This window comes from Vitis riparia, chromosome 11 (assembly GCF_004353265.1).
Source record: "Vitis riparia cultivar Riparia Gloire de Montpellier isolate 1030 chromosome 11, EGFV_Vit.rip_1.0, whole genome shotgun sequence".
In the NCBI taxonomy this organism is placed as follows: domain Eukaryota; kingdom Viridiplantae; phylum Streptophyta; class Magnoliopsida; order Vitales; family Vitaceae; genus Vitis; species Vitis riparia.
In genome coordinates this window covers 14837248-14854687 of record NC_048441.1, presented here as the reverse complement: position 1 = coordinate 14854687, position 17440 = coordinate 14837248, and the positions used below count along the sequence as shown (strand labels likewise).

Genomic DNA, 17440 nt, shown 5'->3' with positions numbered 1-17440 from the left:
AGTATATGAAAATTAAGAAATATCGATTTTGTATATTAAACGTTTGTACCTGGGCAAGTTTTCTACGCCCTTGTTATATATTATGCACCAAATATATATATATATTAAACGTTGTTGTATAAATAAAATATTAAAATAATATTTTAAAGAACAAATTAATTATAATTATTTTATAATTCAATGAAAACATTTCATTTAATTTGTTTAGTAAAAATGTAAAAATTATTATGATAATTTTCTTCATAGTGTTTTTAATATCATTAATATATTAATTAACTATTAAAAATTTATACATTTATCATCATTTATTTTATATCATTTAATACTATTGAATTAATTATATCATAATTTTAATATTAAATATAGTTTAGAATTTAGACATATTATAATCAAATATCATAATATTATTATCAAATATTTAATAATATTTTATGTAATTTAATAATCAATGTACATTTATCAAATTTATATTTTTTATCGACGCATACCATATTATTATCAAATATGATAAATTATATTATATATATTTATATTTTTATAAATTTTAGTCAATTTAAGCCCACTGATGGGGACAAGCCAAGCTCACCATCAAGGTGCATGAAGCTTAATTAATCTCCTTGAACCCTGACTCAAACAGATATAAAACATCTGAAGATTGTTCAAATAAACATTTTAAAAAGAGTATAAACAATATCTAACGTCAGGATACCAAGCTCAAACAACTTATTTCATAAATGAAGGTGAAATCAATTATTTGCTCATCTCAAGGAAAGTGACTTCTCATCTCCCACCATGACATATTGGGGATAACCCTTACTCTCAACCAAAGTACTAAGTGGATGCTTCCACCTATGAAAGCGTAAGTCACTAGCAACTATCTATGAAACCTTAGGTATTAAAGAAATGTATGCCAAGACTTTAACAAACTTATATGAAGGTAAAACAACATATGTATCCCCTTTAGGGCTCTAACTAGAGGAAACCACTAGTATCATAATACTAAAAAATATATTTACAAATGTAACTTCATGCACTATAATGGACACATACTCCATCTTGGAACCTAAATTTGTCTTCTTCCTTCTACTCACCATGAGTACCTACTACCTACCTTTATAGCTTGTATTTGGTCAACAACAAAGTATTTATTTAATTTTTTTTTTTTTTTGTTATGTTTGTCCTCATTGCTCCTCCTCCCAAGGACTAAGATGGGGCTTCAAAGGCGTTTTGGGATTTATGTTGGTTTTTATTCTCCATTTATCATTCAACATATGGAACCCTACATGAGTAACATTTTTACGACACATTTTGATGATGTCCATTTTGATGAGATAATCTTCCCATTGTTAGGGAAAGGAAAACATGTTCTAGAAGAATGGGTTGATATTATTTGCAATGCATGGAATTTATCTCATCTTGATCTTAGTAGATTATTTATTTGTAAAGACTTGCAAATCAATTACTAGATGTCTTCAATGATGCAAAGAAAGTGGCAAAGTTATATATATTAATTGCAAATACTCCAGTGCTAATTGATATCTTTGTAGGACAATTAACGAATGAATCAAAGGCAAATTTGAAGCATAGTCGACTTATCAGCTTATAAGATATAGTTCCTTGGAAAAGGAATACATAAGGAAAGTCACATAAAAAAAGTTGACACTCTTAAAGAAGTTGCATTTAAAATAGGTTTTTAAAAATAATTGATAAGTTCCAAGTTGAAAAAAAAATAAGTTCTAAAAAGAGATAGAACCCTAAGAGGCACAAATTATACACTTAACTCCTAAAGAGGTATGGGTCCCTAACAATACTGAGATCTCAATTGATTATTTATATATAAGAGAAAAATGGGATTGAAATACCCTTATTATTGATAGTATGTTCTCTTTTCAAGTGGTCATTGATGTTAGAATAAAACTCTTAAAAACATGACATGACGTAATAAACATGTGGATTTTTATTATTTATTTAATAAAGTTCTAATTTACTTTTATCTATTTTATTTTTATGCATTATATCTTATAAGCACTTTGGCTTGTATTTTTTGTATTGTACATGACTTGGGTACATTCAAAAGATCTAAGTCATGGGTTCATTACAAATAGATGATTAGTTCATAACTGGTTTGTGCGTTTAGGCAAATTTGAGGGATGACTAGTCTTAGTTATCGAGATAATTTTTTTATGGTGAGTACATTAGTGTGTAATAACTATTGGATAGGATATACGGTGAGTCATAACTTAAAACTATTAAATAGTCATGACTTCACCAAGTTACTTTATTATGTTGTCTCTCGACCTTGAGAAAATATTGAGTTTGTGCTAAAGTTAATAGTGTATTTGACATACGGGTGAGATCCTAAACTTATCATATATTTTTCTATTAATTAGGTCACTATTAATGGAAACTGATAATAATAGGTATTCTCAATAGAGGAACTATGATATTCCATGAGACTGAAATAGAATGTCTCTTTAGGTGATTCAAAGGAAGTGTGTTCATATAAACTATGGTCATCGTAGTTACTTAAATAGAATTTGTAGAGGTTGTCTTGAAATGCTGATAGTTTGACTAGGAAACCAGTTCATAGAGAGACTAAACGCAATGGATAGTAGGTTATGGACCTAAGCACATGGTGTTTCATTGTTATTTACATAAGATAGTGGAGTTCAGTTGATTCTTTATAGTAGAATGTTAAATCAACTTTAGAATTAGATTATGAGGAAACCAATACTCCTATGGCTCTCAATGGTCCTTACTTTGAGCTCATATGCCTTGTCGACACGAGTTATGAAGATCAGATTGACTCTAGATTCATTTTTGTGCATAAGAATATTTTGGTAATTACGCAAGGTTGTATAGGGGTAAGTGAATAAGGTCTTTGGATTTAGCTAATTAATTAATTAATAGGTCTTATTGAATTAATTAATCAATTAAGACCCGTTTTGGGTTAGATTAAGTGACTTAAGCCCTTAGTGGGCTCAAGTCACTTAAATCCAGTGGAAACCTTATAAATACCCCCCTTAAGGTTACCATAACTTTTTCTAAAGAGTTGTCTTTCACCTTTAAAGAGAAAGAGTTGTAGCTTCCACCATTTTTCCATCATCACTAGAAGTATGTTAAGATCAGGTTCAAGTCATTAAGTGAAAGAATTTGGGTTTATGAGACTTTTGCAACTTTGTTTTTCCTTTTCACCATGTTAATTCGATTTGGGAACATTTGAATTTAAGATATGTTTTTCGTTAGAATTTCCTAAATTCATTTATAGTTTAAAAATGCATTTTTTCTATTGTGTATAAAATTTAGAAAAACCTAGGATAATCAAACATGTTCCTAACCTGATCTGGGCTTGGGAAACAAAGCAATATGGGTTTTTCCTATCAATTGACATAATAAGAAATGATATAAATTGAACCATAGAGTGTGGAAGAATTCCAACATAGAAAATATTGATCAAAATGGAAAGAAGTTGTTTAGGCAAGGTTAGAATTATTAACAAAATAAGAAATATTTGGATTGGTAGTTTGGGCGTCTGAATGTGTCAAGTTGATCAAATTCAACTAGGTATTTGTAAGCAAATAGAATGAGAAAATTAAGATCACTAGATATAAAGTGAGAATCATAGCTTAAGGTTTCTTATAAAGATTGGGTATTAACTATGAAAAACCATACTCTATAATTAAGATAACTTTATATAAGTTTATCCTATTCAAGAGAATCGAAACTACTATTGATTGGATATGTAGATACTAATTATCTTTCATATTCCCATAAGACTAAATCTCAAACACGATAAATGTTTATTTGTAGAAATGCTATAATATCACGGTGATTAGTAAACAGAGAATGATAACTTGACCTTTCATTTTATCATCTTGGTACATGTTATCCAATATTTGTCATTTCTCATCTACGATCCATCTTTGTACACTTAATATGATTTTGAGCTTTTATTGAGTTTTGTTGGTGGTCTACTATCACTCACCTTATCACTATTTTTGGACTTCTGTTAGAGATATATCTTAAAGAGATTATATGAATCCCTAGGGTGATGTTTTTCTTAGTGGCTCTAGGTCTAGGTTTAGATTTTTGTTTTTTTCTAGTGAGTTCGTCTTTTGTTTAGGTTTTGTTGTTTTTAGTGTATTAGGTTTGATTTTGATTTTGATTGCATGTTTTTAGGTTAGATGAACTTTGATTTATTATTTGATTTTTAGTAGGTGATCGATTTTTGATATTGAGTGCATGAGTGTTTTTTATGATATTTTGAGTGCATGATTGACTGATTTCATTGCGTGATTAATTTTTTAGTACACATAATTTTTAATAACTTCAAGTTCAAGATTAGAGAATTATCTTCATAGCAATTCATGTTAATAACATGTTATAAAAAGAGTATAAATGAAATGCAAACGATAAAGAAGAATAGAGAAAATATATAAATTCTCTTAGAAATGTATAAAAAGAATAAAGTAAGAGAATCAAAGAAAGAAGTTGAAAAAGACTTTTCTTGTTGGAGTTGTCCCTTACACCAGGTTTGATAAGTCTTTTATAAGTTTCACAAATACCCTTCCATTATTCATCTTTAAGATGAGTTAATGAAAGTTTATAACTAAACTTTAATGTGATCATTCACTACTCATTTACAACAAAATTGTTTTTAAAATTTTTTTTTTCACTACCCACTTGTTACCTTCAAATTTTTTTTTTCTTGTTATCTAGGATTTCTTTCATGATATTTCTCTCCCTCTCTTTTGTCATCATCTTTGCCTTTTCACCTTTCTCCTTACTCTCTTTTTCTTCTCATCACCTTTGTTTCTCCTACTCATCACTCTCTCTCCCTCTAAATTTTATGCATAGTAGAAAAAATGCATTTTTAAACTGTAAATGAATTTAGAAAATTTTAACGAAAAACATACTTTAAATTCAAATGTTCCCTAATTGAATTCACATGGTGAAAATGAAGAACAAAGTTGCAAAAGTCTCATAAACCCAAAGTCTTCCACTCAATGACTTGAACCTTGATCTTGACATATTTCTGGTGGGATGAAAAAAATGGTGGAGGCTATGACTCTCTCTCTTCAAAGGTGAAAGACAACTCTTTAGAAAAAGTCATGGCAACCCTTAAGGGGGTATTTGTAAGGTTTCCACTGGGTTTAAGTGACTTGAGCCCACTAAGGGCTTAAGTCACTTAATCTAACCCAAAACGGGTTTTAATTGATTAATTAACTCAATAGGACCTATTAATTAATCAATTAGCTCAATCCAAAGACCTTATTCATTTACCCCTATACAACCTTGTGTAATTACCAAAATATCCTTATGCACAAAAATGAATATAGAGTCAATTCGATTTTCATAACTCGTGCCAACAAGGTATATGAGCTTAGAGCAGAGACCATTGAAATCCATAGGAGTATTGGTTTCCTCATAATCTAATTTTAAAGTTGATTTAACATTCTACTATAAAGAATTAACCGAATTCTACTAGTTTATGTAAATAACAATGAAACATCACATGCTTGGGTCCACGACCTACTATCCATTGCGTTCAGTCTCTCCATAAACCGGTATCCTAGTCAAATAAAGTGAAAGCTAACAATATTTCAAGACAACCTCTATAATCTTTGACTTACAAATCCTCTTATTGTCTATTCAACTAACATGTCTTAACTCTCAAAAAGCTAATGCCAAATTCTATTTAAGTAACTACGATGACCATAGTTTATATGAACACACCTTCTTTGAATCACTTAAAAAGACATTCTATTCCAGTCTCACGGAATATCATAGTGTCTCTATTTAGAATACCTATTACTATCGGTTTCCATCAATAGTGACCTAATCAATAGAAAAATATATGATAAGTTTACGATCTCACCCGTAGGCCAAAGACATTATTAACTTTAGCACAAGTTCAATATTATTTCAAGGTCGAGAGACAACATAATAAAGTAGTTTTGTGAAGTCATGACAACTTGATATTCTTAAGTTATGACCCATCGTATGTCATGTCCAATAGTTATTACACACTAGTGTATTCACCATAAGAAACTTATTTCAATAACCAAGACTAATCATCTCTCCAATTAAGAGCTGGTATACTATAGCTTCTAATGAGTTGTCTAAACGCACAAACCAATTATGAACTAATCATCTATTTGTAATGAACCCATGACTTGGATCTTTTGAATGTACTCAAGTCATGTGCAATGCAAAAAATACAAGCCAAAGTGTTTATAAGATATAATGCATGAAAATAAGATAGATAGAAGTAAATTAAAACTTTATTAAATAAATAATAAAAATCTACATGTTTATTACATCATGTCATGTTTTTAAGAGCTTTATTTTAACATCAATGACCACTTGAAAAGAGAATATACTATCAATAATAAGGGTATTTCAATCCAAATTTTCTCTTATATATAAATAATCAATTGAGATCTCATTATTATTAGGGACCCATACCTTTTAAGGAGTTAAGTGTATAATTTGTGCCTCTTAGGGTTCTATCTTTTTAATCTATGTCTTTTTAGAACTTATTTGTTTTTCAACTTGGAATTTATCAATTATTTTTAAAAGCCTATTTTAAATGCAACTTCTTTAAGAGTGTCAACTTTTTTTGTGTTTTTCCTTATGTATTCATTTTCCAAGGAACTATCTTATAAGTTGATAGGTCAACTATGCTTCAAATTTGCCTTAGATTCATTAGTTAATTGTCTTACAAAGATATCAATTAACATTGGAGTATTTACGGTTAATATATATAACTGTCACTTTCTTTGCATCATTGAAGACATCTAGTAATTGATTTGCAAGTCTTTACAATTGAATAATCTACTAGGATCAAGATGAGATAAATTCCATGCATTGCAAATAATATCACCCCATTCTTCTAGAACATGTTTTCTTTTCCCTAACAATGGGAAGATTATCTCATCAAAATGGACATCATCAAAATGTGTCGTCAAAACATTACTCATGTAGGGTTCCATATGTTGAATGATAAATGGAGAATAAAAACCAACATAAATCCCAAGACGCCTTTGAACCCCCATCTTAGTCCTTGGGAGGATGAGCAATGAGGACAAACATAACAAAAAAAAATAATAAATGATAAATATTTTGTTGTTGACCAAGGACAAGCTATAAAGGTAGGTACTCATGGTGAGCAAAATAAAGAAGACAAATTAAGGTTCCAAGATGGGGTATGTGTCCATTATAGTGCATGAAGTTACATTTGTAAATATATTTTTTAGTGTTATGATACTAGTGGTTTCCTTTAGTTAGAGCCCTAAAGGGGATATTTGTAAACTTCAATGTGATCATTCACTACTCATTCACAATAAAATTGTTTTTTTTTTAAACTTTTTTCATTATCCACTCGTTACCCTCAATTTTATTTTATTTTTTCTTATGAACACTTTCTTTTTCCCTATCTAGGATTTCTCTCATGATATCTCACTCCCTTTCTTTTGTCATCACCTTTGCCTTTGCACTCCCTCTCTTTACTCCATCTTTCTTCTCATCACCTTTGTTTCTCCTACTCATCTCTCTTTCTTTCTCTCTCCCCTTTGTTTCCTCCACTCTATCTCTCTCTCTCTTTCTCTTCCTCCCCCTTCCCCCACCACACATATTTTCTTATCTAAATATAGTCTAGGGTCATACCCATCTTCGTTGCCCGATCTATGTGAAGTTTAAATTGCGGGGTTGTCACCATCCTCCATGACTAACACTGTTGTCGATCTATTCTCTCATTTGGAGAAGGAAAAAGGAAATTTTTTTACCTTTTTCTAGGTAGTCAAATGAGAGTGGTGAGATTGATTTGGTGTTTAGTTCAATTTGTTGCATAATGAATCTCTTTAAGGGTTTGTGACTTTGTTTTGTTTTGTTTTTTTTGTGTTGAAATTGTTCAACTTGGAAAACAATTTCCTATTGTTTTCTAAAATCACCAATTTGAGAAAAAACTTTGAAATTACAAAGAATAATTGCCAAATATGTTTTTCAGTGTTTTTATTTGCAAACAAAAAATAGTTTTTTAAAACACTTTCCAAATATGTTCAAAGGTTTCACATAGTAATGTTTTTGAAAACAGTTCTCAAATAAAAAATAGTTCTCAATTATTTTTAAAAATAAAATTTTATTTGAAACTCAATTATATAAAATAGTTTTTTTATTTTTTTATTTTTTCATGAAGATACAATTTACTTATTTATAATATAAAAATTTGTAAAGTGTTTTCCATATTTTTAATTATTGATTCGAATATTTTATAAGAAAAACCAAAAAACACCACAAATCTATTTTCAAAAACTATTTTCTCTCAAGAATCATCAAATATATTTTCCAAATTCAAACACTATATATATATATATATATATATATATATATATATATATATATATATATATATTAAGAATAAAATAACAATCTCCAATCAAGCCCAAGGCATTCCTAGACATTCAACAAAGGGTAGACGGTGGATGAATAAAATCCTCTACCTACTTTTAAAATTTTGAAAAAAAAAAAAAGAAAAAAAAAAGTATGAAGTATCACATATGTTTGTCACTTTCTTCACTATTTTCAAATTTTTTATATTTGGCATTAGACTTTTCCAATGTGAAAGGTAGAGTATGTGAGCGCTCCTCATCATATATTTTCGGGTTTTCCGGAAGCATGTACAAAATAGAAGATCTTTTCCCCCAAATGTACGGCCAATAACGTTGACCCAAATTTAAAGGATTAGACTTAGAAAAATTTAAAAATTGGGGCAGTGTGGAAATTGACCGCACCCCGCTTTTAATTCACACCTTCCAAACCCCACACTTTCGACACTCACTTTAATTCCAATCCGGCGTTGCAGACTTGCAGTAGACATAATTTCATGGTTGAAAGAGTAGTTGAAAAATTCAATTTTTTATCTATTTTTATTTAATTAAAATATTTTTATTCTTTTCTTATAAAATATTTAAAAAATAAATTATTTCTATAAAAAAATATAAATATAAAATTTATTTTATTCCTTTTAACTAATTAATTCTATCTTTATCTACCTTTTTGAAACTCGTCAATCCTTACCGACATTATTATTACTAAATTAAAAAGGTGATGCTTTATTTTACTAATTATTATGAAATAAAATAAAAGCGGAATTCATCATGCATGTGGTTGGTAATGGGCCTTGTCGTTTACCTACTTTCATTTGGAAGAAAAAAACAAAAAAAACGTCTAAGTGGGGGTCAAAGTTTCCACGTTTCGAGAACTTGCTGAGTTGCTTCCTTCGTAAAAATTTACTCACACACGTTGTCTTCACTTCTTTCCACGTGCCCACTTTTTTATTCGTTTGCTTTCCGTGCTTTGGACAAAGACGTACGAGTCTTCCAAAAAATATTTTAGATTTAAGATGGGATTTGGCTCAAGAATGGAATTCATTCTAGTAAATTTTGATATTTAGTTCTTTCGTAATCGATGATTGAGAGAGAGAAAAAAAGGGTTTTATAGAAAAATATTTGGTTATCAATTATTTTCAAAATAAGGATTTTGAAATTTGTCTTTTAATGTGCGGTGATCTTCGAACTTATCATATTATATAGTATCAAAGTTGAAATGAAGTCTTATTTTTTAAATTGATTAAAAAAAATTCATATTTATATAATATTAAAAAAAAATTTATATGAAATTTATAGTGGTTGAGAATTTAATTTGCCTAACTAGGTCGTCATAATGATGCAGCCGCGGCCACGGCCACTATTTCTCGGTTTTACATTGTCAGTTCATGGAGGGAGGTACATCTTACAAGTGGCCCTACGTCTGCGCATGGATTTAAGGAATCGAAGGAAAATGGTCCAACTTTTCAAGACCCATTCAGTCATTGTAGATGAGAATGGTGGTTTTGTCGACGTGTTCAAATCGGGCAGTCGTCAAGGACTTTTGAAACCAGACAAGGAGTGATGGAAGAGTGAAGAAGGAAATTTGAAAGTATGGAGTATGAATTTAATATTTTATATTGAAGATAATGATACATGAATCACAAACAGTAGCTGAAACATGGAAAAAAAACAGTCTTATTCTCTTTGAAAAATCACATCAAAATGAATCACGCTAGCTAGCAAGCCCTGTTTTTCTTTTATGGTAGAATCATCTAATACAACAATGCAGCTGCAACGGACAAGAGGGTAGCAGATAATCCGGCGACGGCGAAAGAGGGAGCAGAGCCTGGTGAAGGAGGGGTGGTAGAACCTGAAGGGGATTGTGATGGACCACCTGAGGGGGACGGTGATGTGGGAGTGGTGGAGCTGGAGGGAGGGGTGCCTGGACTTGTGGAAGAGTTGGTAGTGACGTTAATGGCCAACTTCTGGCCGAGGGAGCAGTGGCTACCGACGGTGCAGATGAAATAGTGTTCACCCGCGGTGTCAAGATCGATATCTGCAGGGCCTTCGGTTTCATGGGAGATGGGGTTTGTGCCATTGCAGGCAGTGAACGCCGCCTTTGTAACTTTGGCAACATCATGTGCTCCGGTTGTGAAATTGAATTCTGCAAAACATTCAAACAGAGAATATGTCAGCCGGAGAAATTTCTTAATCGCTACAGCGTTTGAAGGGTTATCCAGCTTCAAAGTTAGATTTTTCCGTCAACTTACTCAGACTGTCTCCCACCACGAAGGTCTTGTTCGCAGCCCAGTTCTGGTAAGTAACGGCACCGCCCGAAGGAACAGTCCAACCCAAAGAGTCTCCGACGGTGAACTCAGTCTCAGCTCTGGCAGCAGAGACGTTGACGGCCAGCTTCTGACCCAAGCTACAGTGGGTGCCCACGGTGCAGATGAAATAATGCTCACCGGAAGTATCAAGAGTGAAGTTTGCAGGACCTGTGGTTTTATGGGAGATGGGATTCGTGGAATTGCAGGCATCGAAGGCAGCCTTGGTAACCTTCGCCACATCATGTGCCCCAGTAGTAAATTCAAATTCTACAACCCAAAACACAAAACAAAACAAAACAAATCAAATCAATACAATCCACCACTTCTTTTATATAAGAAAGAGAAAAGCATAAATGAGTTTGTTTGTGTACCGAGAACGTCTCCGAGAAGGAATGTCTCGCCGGCGGCCCAGTTCTGGTAAGCGACAGAACCGTTTGAAGGGACTGTCCACTTCAGGTCATCACCCACCTCGTGTGTCTCGGCCTTCGAGCTCTGTACCAGAGCTGCCACCACCATCACTGCAAAAACAACAGTACTGAATCTTCTCGCCATTGTTGCCTTGTGTTCTCTGAAATCTCAGGTCGCCCCCTCTCTCGGAACTGTCTCTGTTTTTGGCCGAGGAAGAAGAGCTCAAGATTGATGGAAAATGGACCTGTCTCCAATCCATATAAATAGCGCCAAGGCTGGCCCGAGTCTTTGTAGATCTGGCCGTTGGATGGAGAGCACATGGACGACCAAGACTGCCGTTGTTACAACGAATGAGGTTGGATGATGGCTGGCTGGGCCCTATACCAGGAATAGGCCGATTCGTGTTTGGCAGCCGAGAATTGGGACTTTCCACAAGTACTTATTGCCGCGTTAGAACGCACCATCTATTTTTGACTTTTACAGTTGACTCGGCACGTGTCTTTTCGCTTTTTCTATTTCTATATAATCTTAATTTAAAAAATTAGAATTTTTTTTTAGGATGTCTGAATGGAATTTGGTTGTCATTAGTTTAATTTAGTGCTTAAAGTCGGTGTTTGGTTATTAATTTTACCGGTAATATTTTCCATCAACTTCCCTAATTATCTCCAAAAATATATTATCCTTTTTGAATTAAAATAATATCTCCATAAATGCAAAACTGTTATTTTTTTATATATTTATTTTTCTTTTTTATTTAATCTTTATATTTGTTTGATATTTTAACTTACCCTTTTAAACTCATTTTAATATTTTTAACATAATGGTTATAACAATAAAAGGCTAGAAAAGTTAATATAAAATTTAAAATATAGAAAGACAGAGTACCCCACTTCATATTTATTTTTTCATCCATTCAACTTTTATCCTACCTAGAGTTTTAAAAAATATTTTATCTATCTCTCCTTTTGAGAGAGTTTATAAATGCATCCCTGAACTTCCTTTAGGTTTCGTCTTTTAATGAAAACTTTTAAAACATAAATGTCTCTTGGTGAAATCCCTAACTTACCCTTCAATACAAAAAGAAAAAAAAAAGTTCGGTCCTAAAAAACCGAACATAGACACTCAAGGATCCAACATAGCTGAGATGTTTGGAGTTGAAGGATTGGATATCTCAGTTATATCCAACCTTCGAGAACCAGACATCTCAGTTATGTTTGATTTTCAAGGATCCAACATGTCACTTATGTCCGATCTTTTTGGACTAGACATCTTAGTTATCTTTGATGTTCGAGGATTGAACATCTCGGTTATGTTTGACCTTTGAGAATCAAACATCTCATTTTATGTCCAAATCTTAGTTATGTCCAATCTTCTAGGGTTGGACACCACGAGTTTGAGTTTTATTTTTTTATTTTTTTACTCCATTTACATTGGAGGTTTTCATGATTCCTCACTTATAAATTACACTTATATTTTTTCTAATTGTCTTTTCAATAATTTTTATAAAATACAAAATTAGATATATTCATATAAAATACAAAAAAAGAAAAACACGAAATTAGATAGGAACATAACTACAATAGTTTTCTAATGTCAAATAAACTTCAAACTAGATGATTTGTAGTTGAAAAGCAATGAGTTGAAAGATAAAAGAAAAAGAGTTTAGGGAAAGAATAATGAGAAGAATGTTTTGGGTTTTTTAAAATTGTAGGGTACATATATTTAAAAGTTTGTAAGTTTTTAAGTGGATGACAAAATAGGGTGAATGCAAAGAGAGTTTAGGAAGATGTATTTATAATTTCCTTTATATTTTTTTAATAGATAATGATATATTATAATTTTCTAACATTGTTTTTCTATTTTTATTTTGATTTGGAGCACAAATCAATATTTTATCATTTTAATAACAATGATATTTTTATTTATTTTTGCATTTTTTCTTTTATTAAAATGTTGTACATTATGGCATTTTTCCTATTAATCAATTTGGGAGGTTGTCCCACAAAATCTTGAACGTCAAAATTCAAGAGGACTTGTATTTTTAAACAGAGCTTATGGTATTAGTTGAATGGGAGAGTAATTATATTTTTCTTGAAAGACAAAGTCATGGTATATAAATTTCAACAAGAGTAAATGCTAGAATTTAGTGCAGGAAAGCTACGGCAATAGATAACAAAGCGATAGCTCCGGCGACGATCTGGGACGGGGCTGAACTGGATGGGGGAGGAGCTGTGGGTCCACCTGCACTGGGAGAAGCGCCGACGGAGCTGGATGGTGGAGTGGCTGCGCCTGACGGAGATGGGGTGGTGCTTTTGGCGATGACGTTAATGGCTAGCTTTTGACCTAAGCCGCAGTGGAGCTCGTAGGTGGAAGTGAAGTAGTGCATGCCGGTGGTGGTGAGAGTGATGGTCGTTGGACTGGTGGCGTAGACGGCGATGGTGCTGCTGGTGTTGCAGGAGTCGTAAGCCTCCTTTGTCACCACCGCTACGTCCTGTGTTCCGTTGATGAAGTTGAAAACTGCACCAAAACGGAGAAAGAAAAACCATGAGAAAGAGAGAGAAAAGGAGAGGGAGAAGAGGTGTTATTTCCGGTTTCTTACCGAGACTGTCGCCGACGATGAAGATCTTGTTGTAAGCCCAAGTAGAGTAGGCAACTTCACCAAGAGGAGGGACGACCCAACCCAATATGTCTCCTACAGTGTAGGTCACCGGCGAGCGTGGAGAAGGAGGAGGACTGGGCCCTGAAGAAGAATCAATCACCTTAATGGCTAGCTTTTGTCCCAATGGGCAGTGCCTGTCCATAGTGCCAATGAAATAGTAATCCCCCACCGTGTCCAAAGTAAAGTTGGCCGGACCAGTTGTTTTGAGGGAGATTGGGTTGGTGGAGTTGCAGGAATCGAAACTTTCCTTGCTAACTCTAGCTACATCTTGTTCTCCAGTAGTGAAATTGAACACTGAATTCAAAAACAAGAGTATCACATAAGCCCCCAAAAAAATCAAACACCCATATAGAATTTATTAGCTTTCAATCAAAGTGTTACCTAATATGTCGCCAACCACAAAAGTCTGGGTATCAGCCCAGGTGGCGTAGGCGATGGGGCCGCCGGGAGGCACCAGCCACCCCAAGCTATCACCAACAACATGAGTAGTCTGTGCCACCACCACTGCAGTGTGTAAGAGTGCAGCCAGTGCCACCACCACAAGGGCTGCTCTGATCTTTGTAGTCATATCTTTGTATTATTCTGTGTTTTTGTATTTATTTGTATTGAAGTTTGAAACAGAGGAGTGAAAGAGGAGTTGGCTTCTGTCCTTTTTATAGAGCTAGAAAAATGGGGGAAGAATATGTATCTTGGGTGGCCCTGCTCTGTTCTACTGAATTTCCTACGATACTTCAGCTTCAATTTCCAGTATGGACGGCCAGAAATTGCATCCGTCTCAAGAGTCTTGAGTATTTTTGGACTTCAGGGAAAGTTCTATTTGCGTGTGGAACCCCCACATTATCTCATATTTTATTAGAACTTCTCGAAGGTCTTCTTTACATCAAAATATTTTACTCCCAATAAATTGGTCTATTTTTCCTCCCAATTATATATCAACTGGGTTTAAGCTTCACTGATTCTTCTGTCACGAGAAAATATGAGACATATTGACTTTGATACAACTGATGGCCATGGCCTATCTCCAATGGGGACTCTCCCTTTATTTCCACCAAAACCCTAAACCTTAATGAGACATATTGACTTTGGTACAACTGATGGCCATGGCCTATCTCCAATGGGGACTCCCTTTATTTCCACCAAAACCCTAAACCTTAATGAGACATATTGACTTTGATACAACTGATGGCCATGGCCTATCTCCAACGGGGACTCTCCCTTTATTTCCACCAAAACCCTAAACCTTATGGTACAAAGAGCCGTGTGTCATTAAAATAAAGTGATTTTCCATAAAAAAAAATTGATGGAAAATAAAATGGGTTCCTATAAAAAAAATAATAAAGGGGTATGATTACCAAGCCAAAGTTTGAAAAACAAAAAAACAAACAAATTAAAATCTGTAAATTCAATAAAGATTGACTTGAATTTGTATTATTAGCCCATTTTCTTATACTATAATCTTTGTATTTAATTAATCAAGAGGTGTTAGTGGTGGAGTAGGTGAGTCACACACTCTAGGAAAAAAATAAAAATAAAAAAAATAAAATTAAGGGTTTGTTTGATAATTATTTTTAAGGACAATTTTTTGTTCTTTAAAATAAAAAATCATAAAAATACTTTAATAATTAAAAACTATTTTCTACTTTTTTTTGTTGTTTTAACTTGTTTTTTAAGATTGTTTAAAAAAATAATTATACAAACATATAAAATGATTAAATATAAAAATTATTTTTAAAACATATTTAACAATATTAAAAACAAATTAACAATATTTTAAGTTTTTTAAATAAACTTTGTTTTACAAAACATCAAATAATAGTTTTAAAAAACTATTCTAAAAAACTATTTTCGAAAACAGTTACCTAGCCAGTCCTAAAATATTAAGAGGAATTAATTTTAGTTGAAGCTTGGTAGTGACAAAAATGGCCTGCAATTAAGGTGAGCAAGAATAACTCATAATAAAACAAAGAAAATAAACATTTAAGTCAGGCAAGTAGGGTGCTCAAAAATCAAGGAATCCGGCTACCTTGGAAAATCAGAACATTTGAATGATTCTTAGGTAGGTGTTAAACCATTTTCGTGTGATTAAACATTTTTGTAAGAAACCTCAAATTTCTAAGTCGATAATTTGAAATCATGTGAAAAGCGGCACTGAAAGTCTGAAAGGGACTATAACGCTTACTTTTGATGTTGGAAATTGGCTTGTTATTATCCGGGCCGTGCACGACATCTTCTTCCACAATATGTTATTTTCCTTCTCCTATCGACATCTTATTCCACAATATGTTATTTTCCTTCCCCTGTCGACATCTTATTCCACAATGTGTTACTTTGACTCCTAAAGGTAAGGGGTCGTGTGTTTTAACTCTTAGGTTAATCTATTTATTAAATTTCATCTTCATGATTGAGTTGAAGTCTGTTTGACGCATTCAATTTATTATTTTATCTTGAAACTATTGCTTCTTTGCTAATTTACATCACTATTTAACGGTTTTACTTTTGAATATATATATATATTTTAAATATAGTATATTGGAAAATAATTTCAATTTTATGAAAACTTTGTGCCATACTAGATTTTCACATGGAGAAATTATAAAGGGTGTCTCTTGAAATTATGAAAGATATCTTTTTGAGAGATACTTTTACTATAAATTCAATTTTGTGGAATTATAGAAAATATTTATTGAAGAAATACGTTTAGCATAATAATTTTATTTATTGTGCGATGGATATGAAAATCGTAGAATATGTCTTTTTAAGAGACACCTTTAATATAAATTTATTTATTTATTGTATGGTTGATATGAAAATTATGAAAAATGTCTATTCAAGAAAGACCTTTAGTATAAATTTAATTTTGTGGAATATAGAGAATGTCTCTTAAAAAAATACCCTTAGTATAATTTTTTTTTTTTCACCATGTGATTGATATAAAAATTGAGGAAGATGTTTCTTCAAAAGACACTTTTAATATAAATGTGATTTTGTAGAATTGAAAAATGTGTCTCTTAGTACAAATTCAATTTTTTTTTTTCACTGTATAACTGATGTGAAAATTGTGGAAGATGTCTCTTCAAGAGACACTTTTAATATAAATTCAATTTTTTAATACGTATGACTGATAAAAAAATTGTGAAGAAGAGATATTTTTAGTATAAATTCAATTTTTTAATGTGTGCGGTTGATAAAAAAGTTATGGAAAAATGTTTCTTCGAGAGACATTTTCAGTATAAATTAAATTTTATGGAATTATGAAAAGTATTTCTTGAGGGGACACCTTTAATATAAATTCAATTTTTTTTAACATGTTTCATTAATATGAAAATGATGGAAGGTCTCTCTTAAAGACACTTTCCTACGCGACAAAAAATACCATAAATTTGTCAATAGTTTTGAAACTACCACTTTTAAAGAATTTTTTTTCTTCTCAAATTAGCTATAGAAATTAAAATTAAAAATAAAAATCCAAATGGTCTCAAATTTTCTTTTTGAAAATAAATTTTAATTGTTTTTAAATTTTAATTTTTTTTTCTAAATCTTAATTAATTTAATAATTTAATTTTAATTATAATGAGTTTATAAAATAGAAGATAAATTAAAATTTTAATTTTACATTTGTACAATTTTATTTATTTTTAATTATAAAAAATAATTTTTAAAACATATAACATTTTACT

General features: G+C 31.8%; 2 protein-coding genes across 2 annotated transcripts; both read right to left on the bottom strand.

The window, feature by feature from the left end:
- Positions 1–9979: 9979 nt before the first annotated feature.
- On the bottom strand, positions 9980–11345 carry LOC117925728 (blue copper protein-like). The gene is made up of 3 exons (XM_034844817.1): positions 11068–11345; positions 10640–10963; positions 9980–10533 (listed from the first exon to the last, which is right to left on the bottom strand). The coding sequence occupies exons 1-3, from the start codon at positions 11246–11248 to the stop codon at positions 10142–10144; spliced, it is 897 nt and encodes a 298-aa protein (XP_034700708.1). The 5' UTR covers positions 11249–11345; the 3' UTR covers positions 9980–10141.
- A 1850-nt stretch (positions 11346–13195) lies between these two features.
- Positions 13196–14482, bottom strand: LOC117925455 (blue copper protein-like). Its single transcript, XM_034844465.1, has 3 exons — positions 14145–14482; positions 13704–14057; positions 13196–13621 (listed from the first exon to the last, which is right to left on the bottom strand). Exons 1-3 carry the CDS (start codon positions 14329–14331, stop codon positions 13248–13250), a joined length of 915 nt encoding a protein of 304 aa, XP_034700356.1. The 5' UTR covers positions 14332–14482; the 3' UTR covers positions 13196–13247.
- Between the last annotated feature and the right edge of the window lie 2958 nt (positions 14483–17440).

Excerpts from the sequence above, each read along its gene's own strand:
- LOC117925728 (XM_034844817.1), bottom strand. The coding sequence starts at position 11,248 with ATGGCGAGAAGATTCAGTACTGTTGTTTTTGCAGTGATGGTGGTGGCA. Across the intron at positions 10,964-11,067 it reads CCTTCTCGGAGACGTTCTCG|AATTTGAATTTACTACTGGG; the intron begins GTACACAAACAA and ends TTTGGGTTGTAG. Across the intron at positions 10,534-10,639 it reads CGTGGTGGGAGACAGTCTGA|AATTCAATTTCACAACCGGA; the intron begins GTAAGTTGACGG and ends AATGTTTTGCAG.
- LOC117925455 (XM_034844465.1), bottom strand. The coding sequence starts at position 14,331 with ATGACTACAAAGATCAGAGCAGCCCTTGTGGTGGTGGCACTGGCTGCA. Across the intron at positions 14,058-14,144 it reads TGTGGTTGGCGACATATTAG|TGTTCAATTTCACTACTGGA; the intron begins GTAACACTTTGA and ends TTTTGAATTCAG. Across the intron at positions 13,622-13,703 it reads CATCGTCGGCGACAGTCTCG|TTTTCAACTTCATCAACGGA; the intron begins GTAAGAAACCGG and ends GTTTTGGTGCAG.